Source organism: Curcuma longa, chromosome 7 (genome assembly GCF_044706935.1).
Source record: "Curcuma longa cultivar G26 ecotype Majalengka, Jawa Barat chromosome 7, ITB_CL_G26_1.1, whole genome shotgun sequence".
Lineage (NCBI taxonomy): Eukaryota > Viridiplantae > Streptophyta > Magnoliopsida > Zingiberales > Zingiberaceae > Curcuma > Curcuma longa.
In genome coordinates, this window is record NC_133867.1 from 3344668 (window position 1) to 3366261 (window position 21594).

Below are 21594 nucleotides of genomic sequence, written 5' to 3' on the forward strand. Positions count from 1 at the left end.
TCCATGTCGTTTCCTTCCTATTTCTCCTTCCATTCTCGCCCTCTACTTTTTTCTTCCTTCCACCTTTTGTTTTCACAAAGATTTTGAGAATAAAAAGGGAAAACGTGCCTCCATTTTGGACTTCCTTCGCAAGCTGACAATGAATTTTGATCAAAGTACAGGCGCAGGCTCTAATGGCGTAGACCTCGGCGACGACTTTTGATTAATCTTTCCTCCCTTCGGAATATAATTGAGGTGATTAAGAGTAAAATTGGAAAGATAATAAGAATTTGAAATTTGATGAAGTCAAGATGAATGAAGATATATCGTTGCTAACTACAGTTTATCGATTTACCTTCCTCAAAGATGATCGTAAGACCAATCGTGAGAGGTTGTTGAAATGGTGAATTCTACCTCTTGCTGAAGAAGAGATTAAAATCTATGCAATACCTTTTCATGATTAACTGTAACTTTTTAATTTATCTCCTCGTATATGATCGTAGAACCGACTACGTGAATGAAAGATTTATCTTTTATTGCAAAGATGCGGATCGTGCACTTTAATATAATTTAATAATTGATAATTTTTTAAAATAAAATCTAATAAAATAATAAAAATTATATACTGAATTATAAAAAAATGATGTTAAATGACAATGAAATTGTATCTAGTAGCTGCTCTTGGTCTCTTGGATGACTTTGGGAACAAACCTATTCAAAGGTAGCGTTTTCTTTATCAAAAGTGAGTTTCTATTTTTTTAAAAATGTCAAATAACACATAACACATTTCTCATCTTTATAAGCATATTAAACTATTTTTCGTTGTGGATTGAGACACATAAAAATTTTCAAAAGAATTTTTTTAAAATTTATTATAGTAGTTGTAATTATGATCATAATTAATATAACAATTTTAAAGTAATTTGGATTAAGTTTGAATAATTTTGATTTTATATTATAACTACAAGTGTAATTGTTATAATAGATTAAAATAAAAATATTTGTTAAATAAAAAATATATTGAAGTATTATTTTAATATTTTTTTAAAACATAAAACACGAAAAGAATAATAATATTGAATGCTTATATAATTTCTTCCACGGTCTCGTGAGTGTGTTTCTTTGTAATTTCTTCACGCGTTTTCTCTAGTTTCGCATAGTCTTCTCTGGCTTGGACTCACCATCCCCTTTTAGATTAGAGAAGGAATAATCGATTCTAAAGAATAATTTAATTTATTCTACTTTTTTAAAGTAAAAAAACTTTATTCTACTTCTATTAAATATTATATTTACCGATAAATTATTATTTAAAGATTATAGTTGAGAGAAATAAATAACTAAATTAAGCAAAGTTAACAAGTTAGTTGGTTTAGACTAATCGATTAAGTTGGGTGGCTAATTCAAGTTAGACCGATTTAGGTGGGTTACTTAAATTGATCAGATTAATTTGGTCAAGTGGATCGATTGAGATGGCAGGGCCTAGATGGGTTAGGTGAGATGAGCATGACGATCAAACATACTTGATTAGTTGATCAAGACTAGAAGATGGAAAAGCTAGTGGTAAAGTCATTCTAGTTGATTAGGTCGAGATAGTGGGTCAATCTAGATAGCCAAACCAATTGAGTTGCTTAAGTCATGAGTCGAGCAAGGGAGGTGGGTTGAGCTAGATGGGATAATCAAGTTGATTAGACTGATCAAGATAATCAGGTGAACAAGTCAATTAAATCGAGAGAACTAATTGGTCTAAACAGGTTCATCATGTGGATTTAGTTAGGCAAGTCACATAGGGCAATTAGTCCAATTGAAATAGATGAGTTGGTTGGATCAATTAGAGAGGTTGAGTCAATTGAGTTGTGCAAATTGAGAGAGTCAATAAGTAGACAATATTACACATCAATAGTAATTTCTTAATTAACAAAAGTATTGTTAGCATTGGTTTAGAGAAATTTAAACTAGAGAAAAGTTAAAGCTCAAAGTCCTACGATGAAGTTTCAGTAGATAAACATGTAGGTAAAATTAAACCTTGCAAGAATTTAAAGATAAAGATCTTTATCTTAAGCTCTTGAGGTTTTAAAAAGAGTATAAAAATTATAAATGACAATAAGAGTATGAGGATTCTAAGGTGTAAAATTCTTGTTTTAGAGGCTCCTTTGTCTCTTGTATTTATAATCTTTAGACCAAGCTCGGATGAACTTCACACAATTGTTTGAATTAAATCGGGTTAGATCTCCTTCGGTAAATTAAAATACTAAACACAAAAGTCTTATCTACCAATGACTAATCGCCTAATGGATAACATTACTAATCAACTCCTTTAGTTATTGCTACAAAACTCGCTAATCTAATGGATACTTTCTAAGTTAACTCAAGAGCTCATTAGTTGATTCTATTCAAACAAAAAATAGTATGTTTATAACAGTGGACTATCTAGTCGACTTAAGATACTACAATCGATTGAATTCCTTTTCAACGACTTAAGCTAAGATAGAATATTTTATTTGTGAGAAAAACATCATCAATCAACTATTACATCACTTGAAACAAATTTTTAGTAGACTAATAATTTTTCAGTCAATTAAATTTTATTAGGGATCTCAACTTAACTTGAGATCAAACTCATAGTTGACTATGATCTAAAACATTTGTTATTTGGTCTAGTACATGCTTAGGTATAGTCTCTCATAATGTCTTAAGAACCACTTGTCTTCATCCGCCTTGCTTCAACTTTGGGTCTTTCCCATAAACCATGAGACCTTACCTCTAAATCTTCCTCAACAATAGCTATTATTCTTCTAGTCAACCTTGAGCTTTAAGTATCCTATCAACAACACTTGTTAAAGTTCTTCAATTTCTTTTACTATAATAGCCAATGCACTCTTTGGTAACTACTTCAATAATAGGTGATGCTAAAATAGACCTATTGAATTAGGTACTAACCCAACCCTATTGACTCATTTTTGTGATGTGCTAGATTGAGCATGACACATGTCATTAGGGTTGACGTGCCTCGCAATCCCTGCTCGAGTATATATACCCAGACGGGTCTATGGGTGTTGACCAAAAACGTGACCAGGCGAGTAGGAGGGTAAACTAGAGGAAGTTTCGTGGCTTGAAAAGTTTCACAGCTTGAAAAGTTTGGGGCTTGGGAAGTGCACGACTTGGGAAGTGTTATGGTCAGGGAATATACTCATCGGGAACATCCTTTGAAAGATATAGTGATTAATCTATTCAGGTGAAGAAGTTGTGGTCTACTTGCTTGGACAAATACTAGCTCGGATACCTCCTCGCGAGAACCCACCAAGCCCCTCTTTACATAATTGATTGAATATGCAGGAGCATCCATTATAATGATTCTCTAACTAATAGTTTGACATGTGATAGTATCCTAAGTAGGATCATAATAAGAGTTGACCAAAGGAGTATGACATCATTCGATCAGTTGTATTGAACCCCATATACAGCAGAAGGAGATGATGTTAGCAGTGTTAGCGGACTAGGCACACAGGAGGTCTTGTACAATGAGGAGAGGTCAGTTGTGTACACTCACCAGCACATGTCTTGGATTTCAGACTTTGTCTTGGATAGGAGGTGACAACACTCTTACCTCTGCCCACACATGAGGTTGACTTCAATCCATACATGAGCTGATAGCTAGAGCATGGGGAGTCCACATAGAGATTGACCTCGACCTTATATAAGGAGAAGAGTTCCTACCAAAGGGGGAGAGCAGCCAGATGGGCAATCGTTGTGAGTAACTCCAAGTCAAGATAGTAGTAGCCCTGGTCAACTGTCATTCTTCTTCTTTCTTTTACTGAAGCTCTTCTCTCAAAGAAGACACTCTTTTAACTTATCTTCTTTCAAGCACTCTTCCCTTGAAAGACAACATTTTCTCTTTTAGCTCTATGCCAACTTGACCTTTGGAGGAGTCACGCCAGCTACGTTGGCCCCCACTGACCGATGTTGACTTGCAAGCAAGAGATCCACTTGAGTGCACAAGATCAAAAGCTTAGCTTTGTCCGATTCTTATAGGTGGGAGACTCACTCGGGTCTGGAGGATCAAAAGCTTTGTCGGATTCTTGTATGCAAGAGACCCGCTTAGGTGCACTGAATTAGACGATGTGTCAAATTCAGATAGAAATGAAGAACTACGATCATGCCACCAGGGAGAGTTGTGGCTGCCCACATCACTTTTGGTGTTGACCCATTCAACTAAAGGCTAGCTCAGGTGAATACCTACTCGGGTGAAGACCATCTCGATTGAAGACCAGATCGAGTAAAGAACTCGCTCAGGTATAGAAGGGCAAGAGTTACCGACCTACATGTTTCAGAGCAGATCGTCAGAGTGGATTAGAAGCTCCACCTGATTCGAATCCAAAGAAAGTGGTGCGATCGAGCTGGGAGTGGATTTAGTCTTGCATCAAAATGACATTGTTTGTGGAAAAGTGAGCAAAAGACATCGAGGAATCCAAAGACCAATGTGAATAAGGAGTTTCTCGAACCTTGACGATCAAGCTCGGAAAGATTATATTCATCGAAGCAACAAAAGGAACTTTGCATCATCCTTGACAATGGCCTAGCTACATATACAATTAATGGAGTGATCAAATATGTCTTATTATGCATAGTAAGGACCCTAAAAGGAGTTTGTAGGCATTGAGGTCTTTTCTCCATGTACTGCCAGAAATAAACTTGAATTGAAGAGAAATTCAAGAAGTTTGATGTACCCAGGGGAACTCGCTAGGGTCCGTCATCTTGCTTGAGTCAGTCAGCTTACAGATGATAACATTCTCTCCGAGCTATGTCAAGTTATCTTACTTGGTGGTGTCGGAGACACTTGGCCATTCGGCCATGCGACCACACGACCATTCTCTAATGGCTTTTCAACTGAGATCGAGTCATCTTTCCTGGTCGTTCAACCAGGATCAAGTTATGTTATTTGGAAGTGTCGAAGACACTTTGCACTCAACCATGCGACCATACCACCATTCTCTCCTAACTTTTTGACTGGGATTGAATCATCTCTCCTGGTCGCCTGTCCAAGATTGAGCTATCTCACTTGGTGGTGTCGGAGATACTTTTTCACTCAGCTATTCAACCACCCATCTGTGATCAAGTCATCTCTTCTAGTTGCTCGTCTGGGATCGAACCTTTTCTTCTAGTCAGAAGTTATGGACTATGCTATCATTTCCTCTCGTCGGGTGGGTCAAGGTTATTTTTTTTGTGTTCTAGTATTCTGATACCTGGATGGCAGTGTCATGGTGTGGGTATTCTTATTATCCCCAACTCCATAGGATCAAGCTCCTCTTCTCGGGTAGATCGAGCTCGATTGTCTTGTGTGTTGGCATCCTATTATCCCAAGATGGGTTGGATATGTATTCTATTATTCTTGTTATCCTTCAACTCCGCAAGACCGAGCCCCTCTCCTCGAACGGGTTTGATCTTTGTTCTGGTATTTTTATTTTAATGTTCTGATATTCTGATATCTAGATAACAATGGTGTCGTGTTTTGATATTCTTATTATTCCTCGATTCTGTGGGATCGAGCTCCTTTCGTCGAGCGAGCTAAGATCGATTTTCTGGTGTATTAGTATCCTATTATCCTCAGACCAGTTGGGATTACTATTCTAGTATTCTGTTTTGGGGTACTGGTATTCTTCTTATTACTCTTTAACTCTATGATATCGAGCTCCTATCTCTGAACAGGTCAAGATCAACTTGCCATTGTTTTAATATTTCATTATCCCTTGATGGTTTGAGATTACTATTTTGAGATTCTGATATCAAGATGAATTTTTGAATGTGCAGGTATTCTTATTATTCCTGATTCTATGAGAGTGAGCTCCTCTCCCTTGGCGGATCGGGATCTACATTCTGATATTAAAGTATTCCTAATCTCCCTGACTCCGAGTCGGCATGGGCTTTGCAGTGGCTTGGTACTCCTATTTTCCCCCGACTCTGAGTCGATGCAGGCTTTGTAGTAGCTTGGTGTTACGGTCGTAAGGATACAGGTCCGGACCCGACTGAGAGACGTGGCCGAGTCGAGTCAACCATCCGGGGACAGTCGGCGGAAGCACCAGGACCCGGATCCGGGTTCCCAGGTAACCGCCCAGAGAGTCTACATCCAAGCCCGACAGCCCGGTGGGCCCGCCGAGGAGATGAATAAGCTTACTGGGCCGGCCCCCAGATGATGACCTACCCGACTCGCAGACCCCCAGATGATCCGGGTGGGCGGCACACCCGACTCACAGATAGCACGACTGAGCAGCATCCCCGACTTGAGCCGCAGCCCCGACCCGATCCACGGAGTCGGGGCCGGATCGTACCCTTTGTCTCTGACCAGTCCTTCTATTGTACAACTGACCACTCTCTCTGACAGGCGCGCCGCCAGGCACGGCCACGCGCCGTCTCGACGTACGACACTGTCCACAGTGTACCTCCTCATTAAAGACGGCACTCCTTCCCGGTACGGAGAGTACCTTCTCGGTAAGGTCCACCTCGCTTCGTCCGTAGTACGGACCGACTCACCCTTATATAAGGAGAGCCCCAGTGAGGGGGCCGGGTATGCTCTAACCATTTGCTCACTTCTACTACTTTCGTTTACTCTCCTGCCGTCGCTGACTTAAGCATCGGAGTGGTCTCGCCGGTCCCACCGGCCAACCATCTCACGGTGTCTGTGGTTGCAGGTCTCCGGCGATCATCGACCAGTTTCAACCATTTTCCCGCACAGTGCATCTGAGGAAGTGACGTGTGCGCCCAGCGGAGTTCTTGACGGGAACACTTGGTATTCCTAATCTCTTCTCGAGCACATAAGTGCATCCTTGCTCGGGAATGTCCTTCACATGCCACTTGAGTTATGGAAACATCCCCGTTTGAGAATATCCCTCCAAGGTTAGATCCCTTCGATTCATATTTCTCATCGTCTATGATAAGTTGCGTGTGAAGGTGTCAACCCACATTATTTATGTCTGACCACGTCCTCAGCCAAGCCTCATCAATTATTCTTTCTTCTACATAAATAAGTGGGGGAAGACATCTGATGTGCCTCGCAATCCCCGATCAGACATATATACACGGACGGGTTTATGCATGCTATTAGAGACGTGACTAGATAGGCAGGAGGATAAACTAGAGGAAGGTTAATGGCTTGGAAAGTTTCACAACATGGGAAGTGCACGACTCTGAAAATATTGTGGTCAGGGAACATCCCTGGAAAGACAATGGCTAATCTGCTCAGGCAAAGAAGTTATGGTTTACCTGCTTGAGAAAATATCAACTTGGGTACCTCCTTGCGATAACCCGCTAAATCTCTTTTTTCGTAATTGACTGATTATGCAGGAGCATCCCCTCTCGAGAATGCCCTCAACACACTGTCTAGTATGTGAGAACATCCCTGCTTGGGAATATTTTCCCTGAACTCTGACCCCTCCGCTTATTTACTTAATCATTCTTGTTAATAATTCTCTAACCAGTAATTTGACAAGTGCAATGCCCTAAGTAGGGTTGTAGAAGGAGTTGACTAGAGGAGGATGACACTATTTGATCTATTGTACCAAACCCCATATGCAAGAGAAGGGGGATGATGTCAGTGGTGTTAGTAGACTAGGCACACAAGAGGTCTTGTACGACGAGGAGAGGTCAGCCATGGCCCCTCACCTATACATGTCTTGGATGTCAAACTTTTTCTTGGACAGGAGGTGACAACACCCTTACCTCTGTCCATATATGAGGTTAACTTCGACCCACACATGAGCTAACAACCGGATCATGAGGGAGTCCACATGGAGATTGATCTCGGATTTACATAAGGAGAAGGGTTCCCACCAAAGGGGGGAGAACGACCAAATGGGCAATCGATGTGAGTAGCTCCAAGTCAAAATAGTAGTTGACCTGGTCAACTACCATTCTTCTTCTTCCTTTTGCTAAAGCCATTCTCCCAAAGAAGACACTCTTTTGGTTTCTCTTCTTTCAAGCCCTCTTCCCTTGAAGAGACAACATTTTCTCTTTTAGCTCCGTGTTGACTTGATCGTCAGAGGGGTTACGTCGGCTATGTTGGCCCCCACTGATCGATGTTGACTTGCAAAGGCAAAGGATCCACTCGAGTGCTCAGGATCAGAAGCTTTGTCAGATTCTTATAGGTAAGACCCACTCGAGTGCACGGGGTTAGACACTGCCAAATTTAGATTGAAACGAAGAACTGCGATCGTGTAACCAGGGAGAGCGGTGATGACCCACATCACTTTTGGCGTTGACCCATTCAAATGAAGACCAATTCAGGCTCTCATGTTAAGAACTTGTTCAGCCATAGAAGGACAAGAGTTATCAACCAACATATTTCAGAGCATATCATTGATGTAGATCAGAAGCTCTATCGGATTTGAACTCGAAGGAAGTGGTGCAACCAAACCGGGAGTGAGGAGGAGGATTTAGTCCGCATCAAGGGTATAAATGAACTAAATATTTGTAAGTTTAATATTTGACACGGAAAGAGCTTGTTTATATTTATTCAATATACATGAGGTAAATGAATAAACTTGGATGATTTATTATGCTAAATGAGCAATTTTGAACTCATATATTCAACATATTAATATTCATTAACCATTATTATGAGTTATTATGACTATTCATGAATAATATATATAAATAATTTATAAATCATATTCATCAATAAAATTCTTATCAAATTACAAATAAATCTATAAACAAACAAATAAATTCTTAACACAGGTAAATAATCTTTTAATATTAAATTTATTAACTAACCAAACATATTTAAAAATATAAAAACTTCAAATAAGCTCAAATTAGGAGCTCGATAACATTAATATAAAATTTTATATTGAATTAAATAAGTTTAAGCATAAACAAAAGAAATCAAGCCAAGCTCAAATAATCATTTTAACAACTTGATTAATTTTAAATTTGAATTGATTTAGTTACTTTATCAAATAAAGTTGAACAATATAAAACTTAATTTAGCTTGCCTTATTTGTCTATTGGTCATGCCGAGCACAACCTTTAATGCACCAAGTGTACCCATGACTACGTTAATGATATGAGAAAGGAAGGAAAGTTCATTTCGTCCAATTTAAATAAATAAAAAAATATTCAAAAAAAGCGTACATATGTCAATATTTTATAATAGGTAAATAATGGAAAGAACGAGAAGTCTATTTTTTTCACAAAATAAATGTTAAAAAGTTCATAGTTTTATTTTTGTCTTTCCAAGTAAACATGAGGTAAGTGGTGTTTGCATTGGCATAAGCATGTACGTTGGATTTATTTTTTAAAAAAAATAAGAAATAAAGATTAAAAATTGGTGAAAAATAGAAAAGAAAAGCACAAAATATAAAAAATCAAATTATTTAAAAATGGTTCTCTAATGTTTTTAAAAATTTATCTTATTTATATTTTTTAAAATTGAGAAGAGATTATCAATCTTCTAATCATGTGTTTTTAATCATCTGAACCGATTAATCTTAGAGACTAGTCAACAAATGAGACTTGTAGATTGGAATCAAATAAGAATATGTGAATTTAGAATCCAATTAATGTCTCTAAACTGTGAAATAAAAATAATTTTAAAAAACACTCAATTTAATCTCTGATCTATAATATATAATCTAAATGATTGTAAAAAATCTTCTAGAATCATTATTATAATTTCTAAATTTTATTCTATTGAAAAATCTATTCAAAATTCCTGATCTTATCTTGGTTGTCATTGTCACCATAATTAGAGGGAAAAATAGGCAAAAATTGAAAGTATGTATTTAAAAAAATAATAAAATGAACATTTTTTTTCAAAATGTCATAAAAACACTTCACCTAAACTATTCTTTCTTATATTATACCTTTAAAGGATCACCACTAATAAAATTAGAATAATTTTAATAATATTAAAGTAGTTTTAATTAACATTAAAATGATTTTAACACTATTATATTAAATAAAATTATTTAGAACAATTTAGGATTTGTATATTGCAATACTTAAATATAAATATTTTTAATGTAATAATAAATATAATAAAAAAATATTTTTAAATACGTTTGTTATTTTTTTTTATGTTATTTTTTGTCAGTTTCATTATTCTTTTGACAAGAAGGCAGCAGAAGTGCAACGAAGCTTTTAAAAATCATTATTTAGATATTTTCAATAAAGAGAATTGGAATGAATGGGCCTTTAAGAGTTTTATTGGCCTAAATTTCGTGGATCCTGTTGCATCATCACACGCTACCTTCTCCACTTACTCCTCACTTCTAAATTCGCACCCCCTCTGTCCACCAAGCGATGCAGTGAGAGATCGAGGCGGCGGCCCCACCGTTTTCCACCCAATAACCGACTGGGTACGATTTGTCAGATGGTACCCAGAAAAGTAGACATTAGTTCTGGCGGGCCATTATAAAGGCAGACGTTATGCTGTTCCACCACCAACGATATTCGTCCCTGATCGACCGAGAGACACGGTCCACCGTACCACGGTCCACTGGCCGCGTTCGTCGCCCGGCCCTTTTCGCCTCGGATCTCCGAAACCCTAATCGATCCAGCCATGGGCGCCGAAGGAGTGATGGATGGGCACTTCGTCTTCACCTACGGCACGCTCAAGCGCGGCTTCTCCAACCACTGCCTCATCCAGGAGCTGGTCTTCACCGGCGACGCCTCGTTCGTCGGCGAGGCCCGCACGACGTGCCGCCTCCCGCTCGTCTGCGGCCCCTACCGCGTGCCCTTCCTCCTCAACTTCCCCGGCGCCGGCGAGCACGTCGCGGGCGAGCTCTACGCCGTCTCGCAGCGGGGGCTCGCCCGGATGGACGAGCTCGAGGGCACCCGCCGCGGCCACTACGAGCGCCTCCCGATCTCCGTCGCCCTCCTTGGCCATCCTGGAAGCCCCAAAGTGGAAGTGGCCGGGGAGGCGTACTACGCGCACCCCAGCTACGCCGGCGAGCTGTGGCGGCGCAGCGAGGAGAGGGGATACGCCGTCTACTCCGAGAAGGAGGCGATGGGGTACGTGAAGCGGAAGGATCGCCCCCAAGACATCACCTTCCTCGAGCAGATCCGTCTCTTCGTCTCCTCGCCCTCCCCTCAGACTCAGGGTTAGATCTGAACGCCTACGGTCTTTCTCCTCCTCCTCCCTCATTAAACTCGTGCTTTCGTCTTGTTTGCGTTCCCCTTTTCCGATCGGCGGCCGCCGAGATTGGTGCCTCTTTTTTCGTGATGGCAATCACCAATCCGTGGAGCGCTAATGTTCTGTAAACCACCCCCTTTCCTATTACGTAAAGCAATTTACTTTCCTGTGATTCTATCTTCCTTCGAACAGAGATTGAAGAAACTGTGTATTGATTTGGATTGCTGGATTAAGGAATCCCTTAATTTGCTTGTTCCGCATCATTGGATTCCACTAATTTGTCCGATCCCTTTCATGATCTAATCTTTTTTATTCTATCAAGCTTTGTCGAATTTGCAGTTGGTAAAGCAGTTTAATCAGATTGACTCGAATGAAAAGGATTGCTGGTGTCACAAAAGATTAAAAAAGGAACATCAACTTGCAACATGGCGTGAAATCTTATAACTGTTTAGGGGTTGTGGCAATGGTGCAACGATAGGACATTCGAGTTGTGACCTAATGGATCCCCAATTACGACATATTTGCAAGAATTTTCTTCCAAACGGGGAACGCAATCAAAAGATGTTGGATATCTAGATTGACCGTCGTATGCGTTTTCCGATTTATCCTGGTGGTCGGTGGGAAGAATCGACCGGACCGACCACCCCCAGGGATTAAGTCCATGAGACTGACTGGGATTAATCAAATATAATCCGAGGCAATGCGTTCGGGGTGATTGAATTGATTACTATATAACAGATTTTGTTAAAATGGACAAACATCAATTTTTGATGAAACTGAGACAATATTCTTTCTATAATGGTAAATACAGTTTCCCGATGTATCTCTTCACATATGATCGTAAGACCACTCTTATAAAACAGTTGGGATGACAAATTCTACTTTTTACTAAAATAATCCCCAAGACCGTCCTTTGGGGTCTTATGCTTATGTATTATGTCTTCTACACTTTTATCTTTGCCTCTCAATCTATGTCTAACATATGTCAATTTTCTATTGTAGGATTTATATTCTATAACCTAATTCTCTTTAGATTCTTGGTGGTGAATTGAGCTTATTATTTTCTCCGAATCGAGTTTATCATTCTCTTTTGAGTCGAGGATTAAACTTATTATTCTATCTTGATCTTTGATTGGAATTGAGTTTATTATTCTTTTCTAATCTTTGATTGTCGATTTAGCTTATCATTTTCTCATGAATCGAGTTTATTATTGCCTTTGGTTGCACGATTGAGTTTATCATTCTCTCTTGATTTGCAATGGGATTTATTATTTTCTTATTGATTTTTGATTTGCAATCGAGTTTATTCGGATCTGAATCACAAACCAAATTTATTATTCTCTTTTGACTCGGAGTCTTGGATCAAGCTTATTAGTCTCCCGATCTCAAATGACAAATCGAATTTATTATTCTCTCTTGAACTTTGTCATGGATCGAACGTATCATTCTCTCTAGATCATTTACGGCTTGTTTGGGAGGAGGTGAGGGAAGGAAGGGAATTTGTAACCTTGTTTGTAAAGAAGTGAGGGAAGGGAAGAGAAAGGGGAAGGAAGGGTAAGTTTTCCCCTTGCATGCTCATAAATAGACATGATTACTTACACTCCGATTTGGTGTGTAAGGAAGGAAAAGGAAATGTTAAAACATATTTATTCCAATTTTACCCTCATATTAAAATATTAATTATTAAAATAACTTATCTATTATATTTTTGCACCGTTGTTCTTCGTCACATAATGCAATCGTCACAGGATCTCATTATTCGCACTCCTCGATATCGACCTTCGTTACAAATTTTTACATCAGTAAATTTTTATAAAAAAATATATAAAAATATTGATTTATCTTTTATCGTACCAAAGTGTACAAATTCTGTATTTTGTATATTTTTTATATATCTATTTATTATTTTTAAATTTTTTTATTTATTTAAGTTGTAAATATTAATTTTTGTTAATCTTATGAGTTATATATATTTTTTCACATATAGATTTATTTTAAAAAATAAAGTTATTTTTATAATTTTATATATTTAGTTTATAATTTCGATTGACGAACTCATTGAACGAATAGTTATAAGGCATTAGATAAAATAAAATACCTAACGAATAATTATTTTTAAATTATTATAGATATATTTTAACAAGTAAGGATATTTTTGTAATTTTATATATTTAACCTTCATTTCCTTCCCCTTCCTCCCAAACAAGATAGCACATGGTACGTTAATGAACCTTCCCTTCCTCCCAAATAAGAAAAATATAAATATTTCTCTTCTCCTTCCTTTCCCTCCCTTCCCCTTCCGTTAATGAACCTTCCCTCACCCCATCCAAACAGAGTGTATTTCATAGCTTGAACACTTGGCTTTTCCATCATAATCAATAATCTGATGTAAGTCCATCTAAATTGAGACCCAACTAAGTGGGTTCCTGAGTTAGTCGTGATGTGTGATGTTATGGGATCCCACACCCTCGTACATGGTAAGTAATGGTCAAATAACTGATCCATAATTGAATGACAATTACATTGAGATGGATCACTATAACGGGCAAATAGTTTCAAATTTGAAATAATCATTTTAGTAAAAGGTAAAATTTATCATTCTAACGGTGCCACATGATCAGCTTCATAACCATCTGTAAAGAGGATAAATCGAGAAGTTATAATTGATCATGACGAAGGAGGACATTGACTCAATTTGAAGTAATAGATATTTCTCTAATTAATGAATATTGAGATGTGCAAACCTTTCTACCATATCTGAATTCTTAAGTTTCTATGTAATTTTCTTTTTAATTTTTTATTAGCATAGGTTTTATCGTACAACCCTATTGCCTTCTCACATGTATTGATTTACGCAAGAGTGTCCCCGGGACATAGTTTAGTTGGTTACGACGGAGCAGACTTACAGAAGAGGATAAGGATTCGAATCTCGGTGAAGTCGAGCAATATCCTCCTCCGTCATGATCAACTGCAGTTTTTCGATTTATCTCTTTACAGATGATCGTGAAACCAACCGTATAGAGCTGCTGGATGGCAGATTCCACCTTTTCTTATAGAAGATCTACGCAAGAGCGTCATCAACTAATCATCTAAAAAGTAATTTAAATGAAACAACAAGAGGGAAATGACAGTTAGTCATCTTTTATGGATCGTCCTAAATATTTTCCCTAACAAAGTTCCTTCCACATAAATATCAATTAGTCGGAATAATGGTTAAGTCCTTTTGGAATCAATTAATTATATATAATTAACAATGATATTTTTGACATTTCAAGCATGATTTGGACCATTAATCGATCGAATTGAAGGGATAAATGCCTAGCTCAAAAATTTTAATTTCAAATGCGATTCCGAATCTCACTTCCTTCCAAATTTTTCTTCAATCAAATTTATCATTAATTCCATTAATTAAACTTCCTTCTTCCTCGATCAAATCTCTCTATAAATTCACGCACCAATTGAAAATGCATCTTCATTAATTATCGCAATGGCGGCCATCATCACCTTCCTCCTCCTCCTCCTCCTGATCTCCTTCGCGGCCCTTGTCACGGCGGGCACCGTCTTCGACGTGGAGCTGGTCCACCGCGACTCCCCCAAGTCGCCGCTGTACAACAGCTCGCTGACGCCCTTCGATCGCCTGCAGGCCGCCGCCCTCCGCTCGGTCGACCGAGCTAGCTACTTGGCCACGCGCATCGCCGTGAAGACCTCCCTCGACATCGACCTCGGCTTGCGCTACGACTCGGAATTCCTGATGGGGTTCAGCATGGGCACGCCGAACCCGCAACCTGTGTGGGGCATCGTCGACACCGGCAGCGACCTCAACTGGGTCAACTGCGTGGGCTGCCAGTGCTTCAACAGGAGCGCCACCCTCTTCAACGCCAGTGCGTCCCTCTCCTACAAGACGGTGACTTGCTACTCCGACGAGTGCAGCAGCCTCGGCCGAGGTTTCTGCACCGAGGACGAGACGTGCCAGTACCACTACGCCTACGGCGACGGCTCCAACATCGACGGACTCCTCTCCACGGACACCTTCCGTTTCCACTCGGCAACAATCAAACCAATTCACCTTCATTCCAAATATGGTATTCGGCTGCAACTTCCGGTCCTTGTCCACCGCCGGCGACGACCTCGGCAGCCTCATCGGGCTGGGCCCCCGGCCGCCGTCGCTGATCCACCAGCTCGCCCCTAAATACATCAGCAAGTACTTCTCCTACTGCCTGAACCCGTGGGTCGAAGCGGGACTCAGCAGCAGGCTCTTCTTGGGACGCGGCAACACCACCGTCTCCGGCCGAAGGCCGACCGTCACGCCGATCATGACGCAGGACGGCTACTACGCCGTGCAGCTCAACTCCATCGAAATTCCGGGCGAGTTCGACATCTCGTTCCTTACCAGGACGTCCAACTTGAAGGCCGGCAACATCATCTTCGACTCCGGCACCGTCATGACCATGCTGGACACGGACGTGGTGGACGAGCTGGTGAGGGAATTGACGGACTTCGTTAGCCTGCCGACTGAGAAACCGGTAGCCCCCCATTTCAAATTGTGCTTCGCTGTGCGCTCGACGGAGCAAGAGGAGGAGCTGCCGGCGTTGTGGTTCGGGTTCAACGGGCAATCGGGAAACCTCAGGGTCGGCCCGGACAAGCTGTTTGTGTGGGTGAGTCGGTTTGTGAAATGCTTGGTGATAACGGGAACAAACGATAAGGTCCAGGTCTTCGGGCATATCACGCAGCAGAATTTTTTGGTTGGACATGATCTAGAAAAAATGGAATTGTCCATTATAGAGAAAGATTGCACCAAGTTACACGAACCCTAATAATTAAGCATGTATGCATGAAGAAGTGCTAGTTGAGCATTCATATTTATATTTATGGTCATAAATGTGCAAGGAATTTCAATGAAAGTAAATTAATGTGCTTTTTTTGCCAATATAATTTTCTTTCTTTCTATCTCTCTCTCTCTCTCTTTATATTCTATTTTTAGAAGATGCTAATTGACTTTACATTTTATTTCTAAATACTAGGAGGTGGTTGGAGTTTTATATTAAGGCCTTATGGAGTTCCATATCCAATTGTTGAGAGTGTTAGAACCATTGATGTAGCTAAAGGTAGTAAATAGCAACTCATGTGCTTGTCTACAATATATTAATGCATAGAGAAAATAAACAAAACAAATACAAAATAAGACAAACAAAAGAGCATATTAATTTTTACGTGATTCAAAACCTTTGATTCTTACTCACAATCTAATGTCTTAGTATCATCATCATTATTCTTTCTCCTTGTCATACACTTTTTGGAGGCGAAGAAACCCTTTACAAACCTATATATTCTTACAAGTAGTAACAAGAATAAAAATTATATACTAGCAAATGAAACAACTTTACAATTTAATAAATCTTTTTTTATCTCTTTTGGTTGCTTTGAATTGCCTCTTGAAAGTCTAGAATGCAACATCATTTTCCTTCAAAATCTCCAATAATCGACGTTTGGAATCTTTCACAAAATCCTCTTTTATAGGCTTCATGTTATGATTGGAATCCACCTAACAATTGATTGCTTGATTGGATGACTAGCAAAAGTCTAAACATGTCAAGGGTAATCAGATACTTGATAAGGGAAAGTCCAAGTAGATTAAGGATGATCGGATGTCTAGTAAGTAACAAGTCCAAGTAGGTCAAAGTGACTAGATATTTGGCAACAGAAAATTCTAGCAAATTAAGAAAGAATTAGACGTTAGGTAAGATAAAGTCTAGGAAGGTCAAAGATGACTGGATGTCTAACAAGTGACAAGTCCAAGAAGGTCAAGATGATCGAATGCTTGGTAAAAGAAAATGCTGGGAGGGTGAACCTTAGGTGGTGAGAGGTCTTGGAGGAGTGAACTCCAAACAAAAAGTAAGCTTAGTAAGTTAGGTAGACTTACATGATTAGGCTATGCTACTTGTTTGCACTTGTATGCTTGTCTTGCATGAACTTGAAACTGGAAGAAAACAAGCGCAAATTGAAAGTAGTCAGACCAAGTCTGGAGTGAACCAAACTTGATTCGGGTCGAACCAGACCTAAGCCAGTTCGATCAACTAATCCAACGAATCGATAGATCGGTTGGGTTCGATTAATCAGGTTCGGGGTTGAACCCAGGTCAATGACATAACCTGGTTTGATAGATTAAAAAATCAATTCAAAAGACCAATAAATTTGATAAAGATGAGATTGAAAGACTCGATCCAAATCACAATAAACTCGATCTTTTGGATCAAATTTGACCAAGTTTGGTAGACAGATAGGGCTAAAAGTCCTCAAGATCAGAGCCTTAGAACATCAATCTCCATATTATGCTCTTCATCTCTATGCTCGGAAAAGGATCTCGAAGCTTTGTTTGTGATACCGAGGAAGCGTTAAGAGGAGTGTGTGGCACTAAGGGGCTTCCAGACCGACCGTTGAGTTTGTTTTTATTATATGCTCTCACATTACTTTCATATTTGTGCTTAATATAAATATTGTAAGAGGTTTCTCTGTCTCTATAAAAGTTCTGAAAAAAGAGATATGCTAATGGATGGACACCTCCTGTGCATAGACCTTGGATTAGCAATCTTGGTGGGTTGTAAACCAAGTATAAACTCGGTGTCTTCTTGTATTGTTATTGTTTAATTCCGTTGTAAGTTCTTATCTGATAGAAACGAACATGAAGAAATGAGCATGAAAAAGACCATTGATATTCACACCCCCTCCATTAATCCCCATTAGTCCTACATAATCAACCATAGTCCACTTAGATTTCTCCACTTCAAGTATTCAATCAATTTTGACTTACTTGACTTTTCACTCCTCCATCAAATATCGAAACCTAAACTAGGTTTATTGCACCAACAATCTCCTCCTCTAATAATCCCCATTTTACTTGACATCTCACTCTCAATTATCAAACATATTGATCAAACATCAAAACTCAATAATCTCTGCAACTCAAGTTTAGGCAATCTTGACCAGTGGTCGATCGCAATAATAGAAAAAGGTTTCTTATGGATTGAGTAGTTAAACAACGAAAAAGGGAGATTAAGTGCATAGGGAAAAGCTCACGTCACATTATTCTTGACCTAAGGCTTGGGTCAGGGGTGACTATCACTATAAGAATATTGAGCTTTAGCGATGGAATATTTCATCTTAATCGGTCGCTAACCACGGTTAGCGATCGATTAGCAACTGATTTTCTCGTCTCTAAAAAATTGATTGCAGATGTGTCATTTAGTGACAGATTTAAATTTTTATGCTAATTAGCGAGGAAAATTTAAATCCGTCACTAAGATCATAAACGGAAAGCACTGTTCCATCTCTGGACTAGCGACAGATGTTTAATTCTGTCACTAATTATTAGTGATAGAAACTTAATTCCGTTGTTAAGTAGCGACAGAATATTTAATATTCTCATTAGTATCAAGTAAAATTTTTACAACACCTTTTCATTTTCACATTTTTCCTGTTTGAATTTACATATTCAACCATAAACCATCACAAACGATGATTTTGACAATATAATTATAATCCAATTAATATTCCATTAGTATCTGGTAAAATTTTTATAGCACCTTTTCATTTTTCACATTTTTCTTGTTTGCATTTACATAATCAACCATAAATCATCACAAACGATGGTTTTGACAATACAGTTACAATCCAATATACAATAACACAATTACAATCCAATAAACAACAATACAATCACAAACCAATTTAATAAATTAACAATCAAAATACAATAAGTTAACCAATCCAACAACTTAACAAATTCAATAAGTTATAAACCAATCCAATCATGATACAAGTTAACTAATCACGATACAACAAGTTAACCAATCCAACTAGTTAATTAAGCTAATCACAAATGCAATCATAACATATCAATTATAACAAATGAACCCACTCAATTTCTCAAGTTAAACTAATTACAATCACAAATATCAAATATCTCAAATATAACAAATGAATTCACTCAATATCTCAAATATCTCAAGTTAAACCAATCATGCACAATCACGATATAATCATAACATATCAAATATCTCAATACAATTATAACTTATCAAATATCTAAAATATCCAACTAATAGTATTGAATTCTATAAAAAATATAATAAGATAAGTTATTATAATAAAATAAGGATAAACTATATTATTACAATTATGACTAACAAATTGAATTTAAACTTATTCTATATTATATTAAATAAAGATTAACAAGATAATAATTTTACACATTTGAATGCTAGTTTGAATATCTGTTGATGACGATATATAAAATATATCATTATCTAAATGTTCTGAAAAAATAAATACAATTAGATATGTATCTATTATGAAAATTAATAAATTTAATTTACATATTCATCAGTGATAAACAAAAAAAAGAAAAGTTAAAAAAAATATTAACATATCTCTCATGTAGCTACTGATTATATATATATATATCTATATATATATATATATATAGATCCTCATAAAATCCTAATGTGGGATAATGACCTAAATGAGCAACTGATGAGATCCATAGCTGTGAAGGTAAATTGCCACCATTTATCGGCTCTACCTAGCCACCAGGTGATCCTTTTCATAGTCTAATCTTTTTTATTCTATCAAGCTTTGTCGAATTTGCAGTTGTTAAAGTAGTTTAATCAGATTGGCTAGAATGAAAAGGATTACTGAAATTTTAATTAATTTAGTGTCCAACGATATCTTATGTAATTAAGTTTGGTCAAATTTATCAACCTTGATCGATCAAGAGTTGATTGCATCAACATCAAATACAATTAAAACAATTTAACTAAATTTGATCCTCCTAAATGTTTTCCCTAACAAAGTTCCTTCCAAATAAATATCAATTAGTTCCTTTTGGAATCAATTAATTATATAATAAACAATTAAAGAGATATTTTTTAGCATTCAATTGATATTTTGGCCATTTCAAGCATGATTTCCTCTCAGAATTTTCAAGTTAAATGCGATTCCGAATCAACCAATCTCATCATTAATTCAAATATATATTTTTTATTATTTTATTAATCATTAATTCCCATTAATTAAACTTCTTTATTCGCCTTATTCAATCTCTCTATAAATTCACGCACCTGTTGAAAATCTATCTTCATTGATTCTTCATCGCAATGGCGGCCATCAGCATCAGCTTCCTCCTCCTGCTGATCTCTTTCGCGGCCTTCGTCACGCCGACGACGGCGACGGCGGGCACTGTCTTCGACATGGAGCTGGTCCACCGCGACTCCCCCAAGTCGCCACTGTACAACAGCTCGCTGACGCCCTTCGATCGCCTGCAGGCCGCCGCCCTCCGCTCGGTCAACCGAGCTAGCTACTTGGCCACGCGCATCGCCATGAAGACCTCCCTCGACATCGACCTCGGCTTGCGCTTCGACGCAGAATTCCTGATGGGGTTCAGCATGGGCTCGCCGAACCTGCAAGCCGTGTGGGGCATCGTCGACACCGGCAGCGACCTCAACTGGGTCAACTGCGTGGGCTGCCAATGCTTCAACAGGACCGCCACCCTATTCAATGCCAGTGCGTCCCTCTCCTACAAGACGGTGACTTGCTACTCCGACGAGTGCAGCAGCCTCGGCCGAGGTTTCTGCACCGAGGACGAGACGTGCCAGTACCACTACGCCTACGGCGACGGCTCCAACATCGATGGACTCCTCTCCACGGACACCTTCCGTTTGCACTCAGTACAATCAAACCAATTCACCTTCATTCCAAATATGGTATTCGGCTGCAACTTCCGGTCCTTGTCCACCGCCGGCGACGACCTCGGCAGCCTCATCGGGCTGGGCCCCCGGCCGCCGTCGCTGATCCACCAGCTCGCCCCTAAGTACATCAGCAAGTATTTCTCCTACTGCCTGAACCAGTGGGTCGAGGCGGGACTCGGCAGCAGGCTCTTCTTGGGACGCGGCAACACCACCATCACCGGAACGCCGACCGTCACGCGGCTCATGACGCAGGACGGCTACTACGCCGTGCAGCTGAACTCCATCTCGATTCCGGGGGTGTTCGACATCTCGTTGCTCAATAGGAGGTCCCATTTGAGTGCCGGCGGCGGCAACATCATCTTCGACTCCGGCACCGTCCTGACCATGCTGGACAACGAAGTGGTGGACGAGTTGGTGAGGGAACTGACGTTTTTCGTTAAGCTGCCGATGGTCAAGCCGACGGGCCCTTTCAAATTGTGCTTCGTCGTGCGGTCGACGGAGCAAGAGGAGACGCTGCCGGGGCTGTGGTTCGGGTTCGACGGGAAATCGGGGAACCTCAGGGTCGGCCCTGAGAAGCTGTTTGTGTGGTTTAGTCGGTTTGTGAAATGCATGGTGATAACGGGAGTAGTTGATAAGATCCAGATCTTTGGGCATATGACGCAGCAAAATTTTATGGTCGGACATGATTTAGAAAAAATGGAATTGTCCATTATAGAGAAAGATTGCACCAAGATGAACCCTAATTAA

General features: G+C 39.1%; 4 protein-coding genes across 4 annotated transcripts; all 4 read left to right on the forward strand.

The window, feature by feature from the left end:
* Nucleotides 1–10433: 10433 nt before the first annotated feature.
* On the forward strand, nucleotides 10434–11286 carry LOC141832246 (putative gamma-glutamylcyclotransferase At3g02910). Its single transcript, XM_074719741.1, has one exon. It carries the CDS (start codon nucleotides 10532–10534, stop codon nucleotides 11075–11077), a length of 546 nt encoding a protein of 181 aa, XP_074575842.1. The 5' UTR covers nucleotides 10434–10531; the 3' UTR covers nucleotides 11078–11286.
* Nucleotides 11287–14591: 3305 nt separating this feature from the next.
* On the forward strand, nucleotides 14592–15293 carry LOC141831808 (putative aspartic protease At2g35615). Its single transcript, XM_074719206.1, has one exon. It carries the CDS (start codon nucleotides 14592–14594, stop codon nucleotides 15291–15293), a length of 702 nt encoding a protein of 233 aa, XP_074575307.1.
* Nucleotides 15294–15417: 124 nt separating this feature from the next.
* LOC141831809 (aspartic proteinase CDR1-like) lies at nucleotides 15418–15918 on the forward strand. Its single transcript, XM_074719207.1, has one exon. It carries the CDS (start codon nucleotides 15418–15420, stop codon nucleotides 15916–15918), a length of 501 nt encoding a protein of 166 aa, XP_074575308.1.
* Nucleotides 15919–20256: 4338 nt separating this feature from the next.
* Nucleotides 20257–21594, forward strand: LOC141831810 (putative aspartic protease At2g35615). Its single transcript, XM_074719208.1, has one exon. The coding sequence runs from the start codon at nucleotides 20257–20259 to the stop codon at nucleotides 21592–21594; it is 1338 nt and encodes a 445-aa protein (XP_074575309.1).

Coding starts and splice junctions, on each gene's coding strand:
- LOC141832246 (XM_074719741.1), top strand. CDS start 10,532: ATGGGCGCCGAAGGAGTGATGGATGGGCACTTCGTCTTCACCTACGGC.
- LOC141831808 (XM_074719206.1), top strand. CDS start 14,592: ATGGCGGCCATCATCACCTTCCTCCTCCTCCTCCTCCTGATCTCCTTC.
- LOC141831809 (XM_074719207.1), top strand. CDS start 15,418: ATGACGCAGGACGGCTACTACGCCGTGCAGCTCAACTCCATCGAAATT.
- LOC141831810 (XM_074719208.1), top strand. CDS start 20,257: ATGGCGGCCATCAGCATCAGCTTCCTCCTCCTGCTGATCTCTTTCGCG.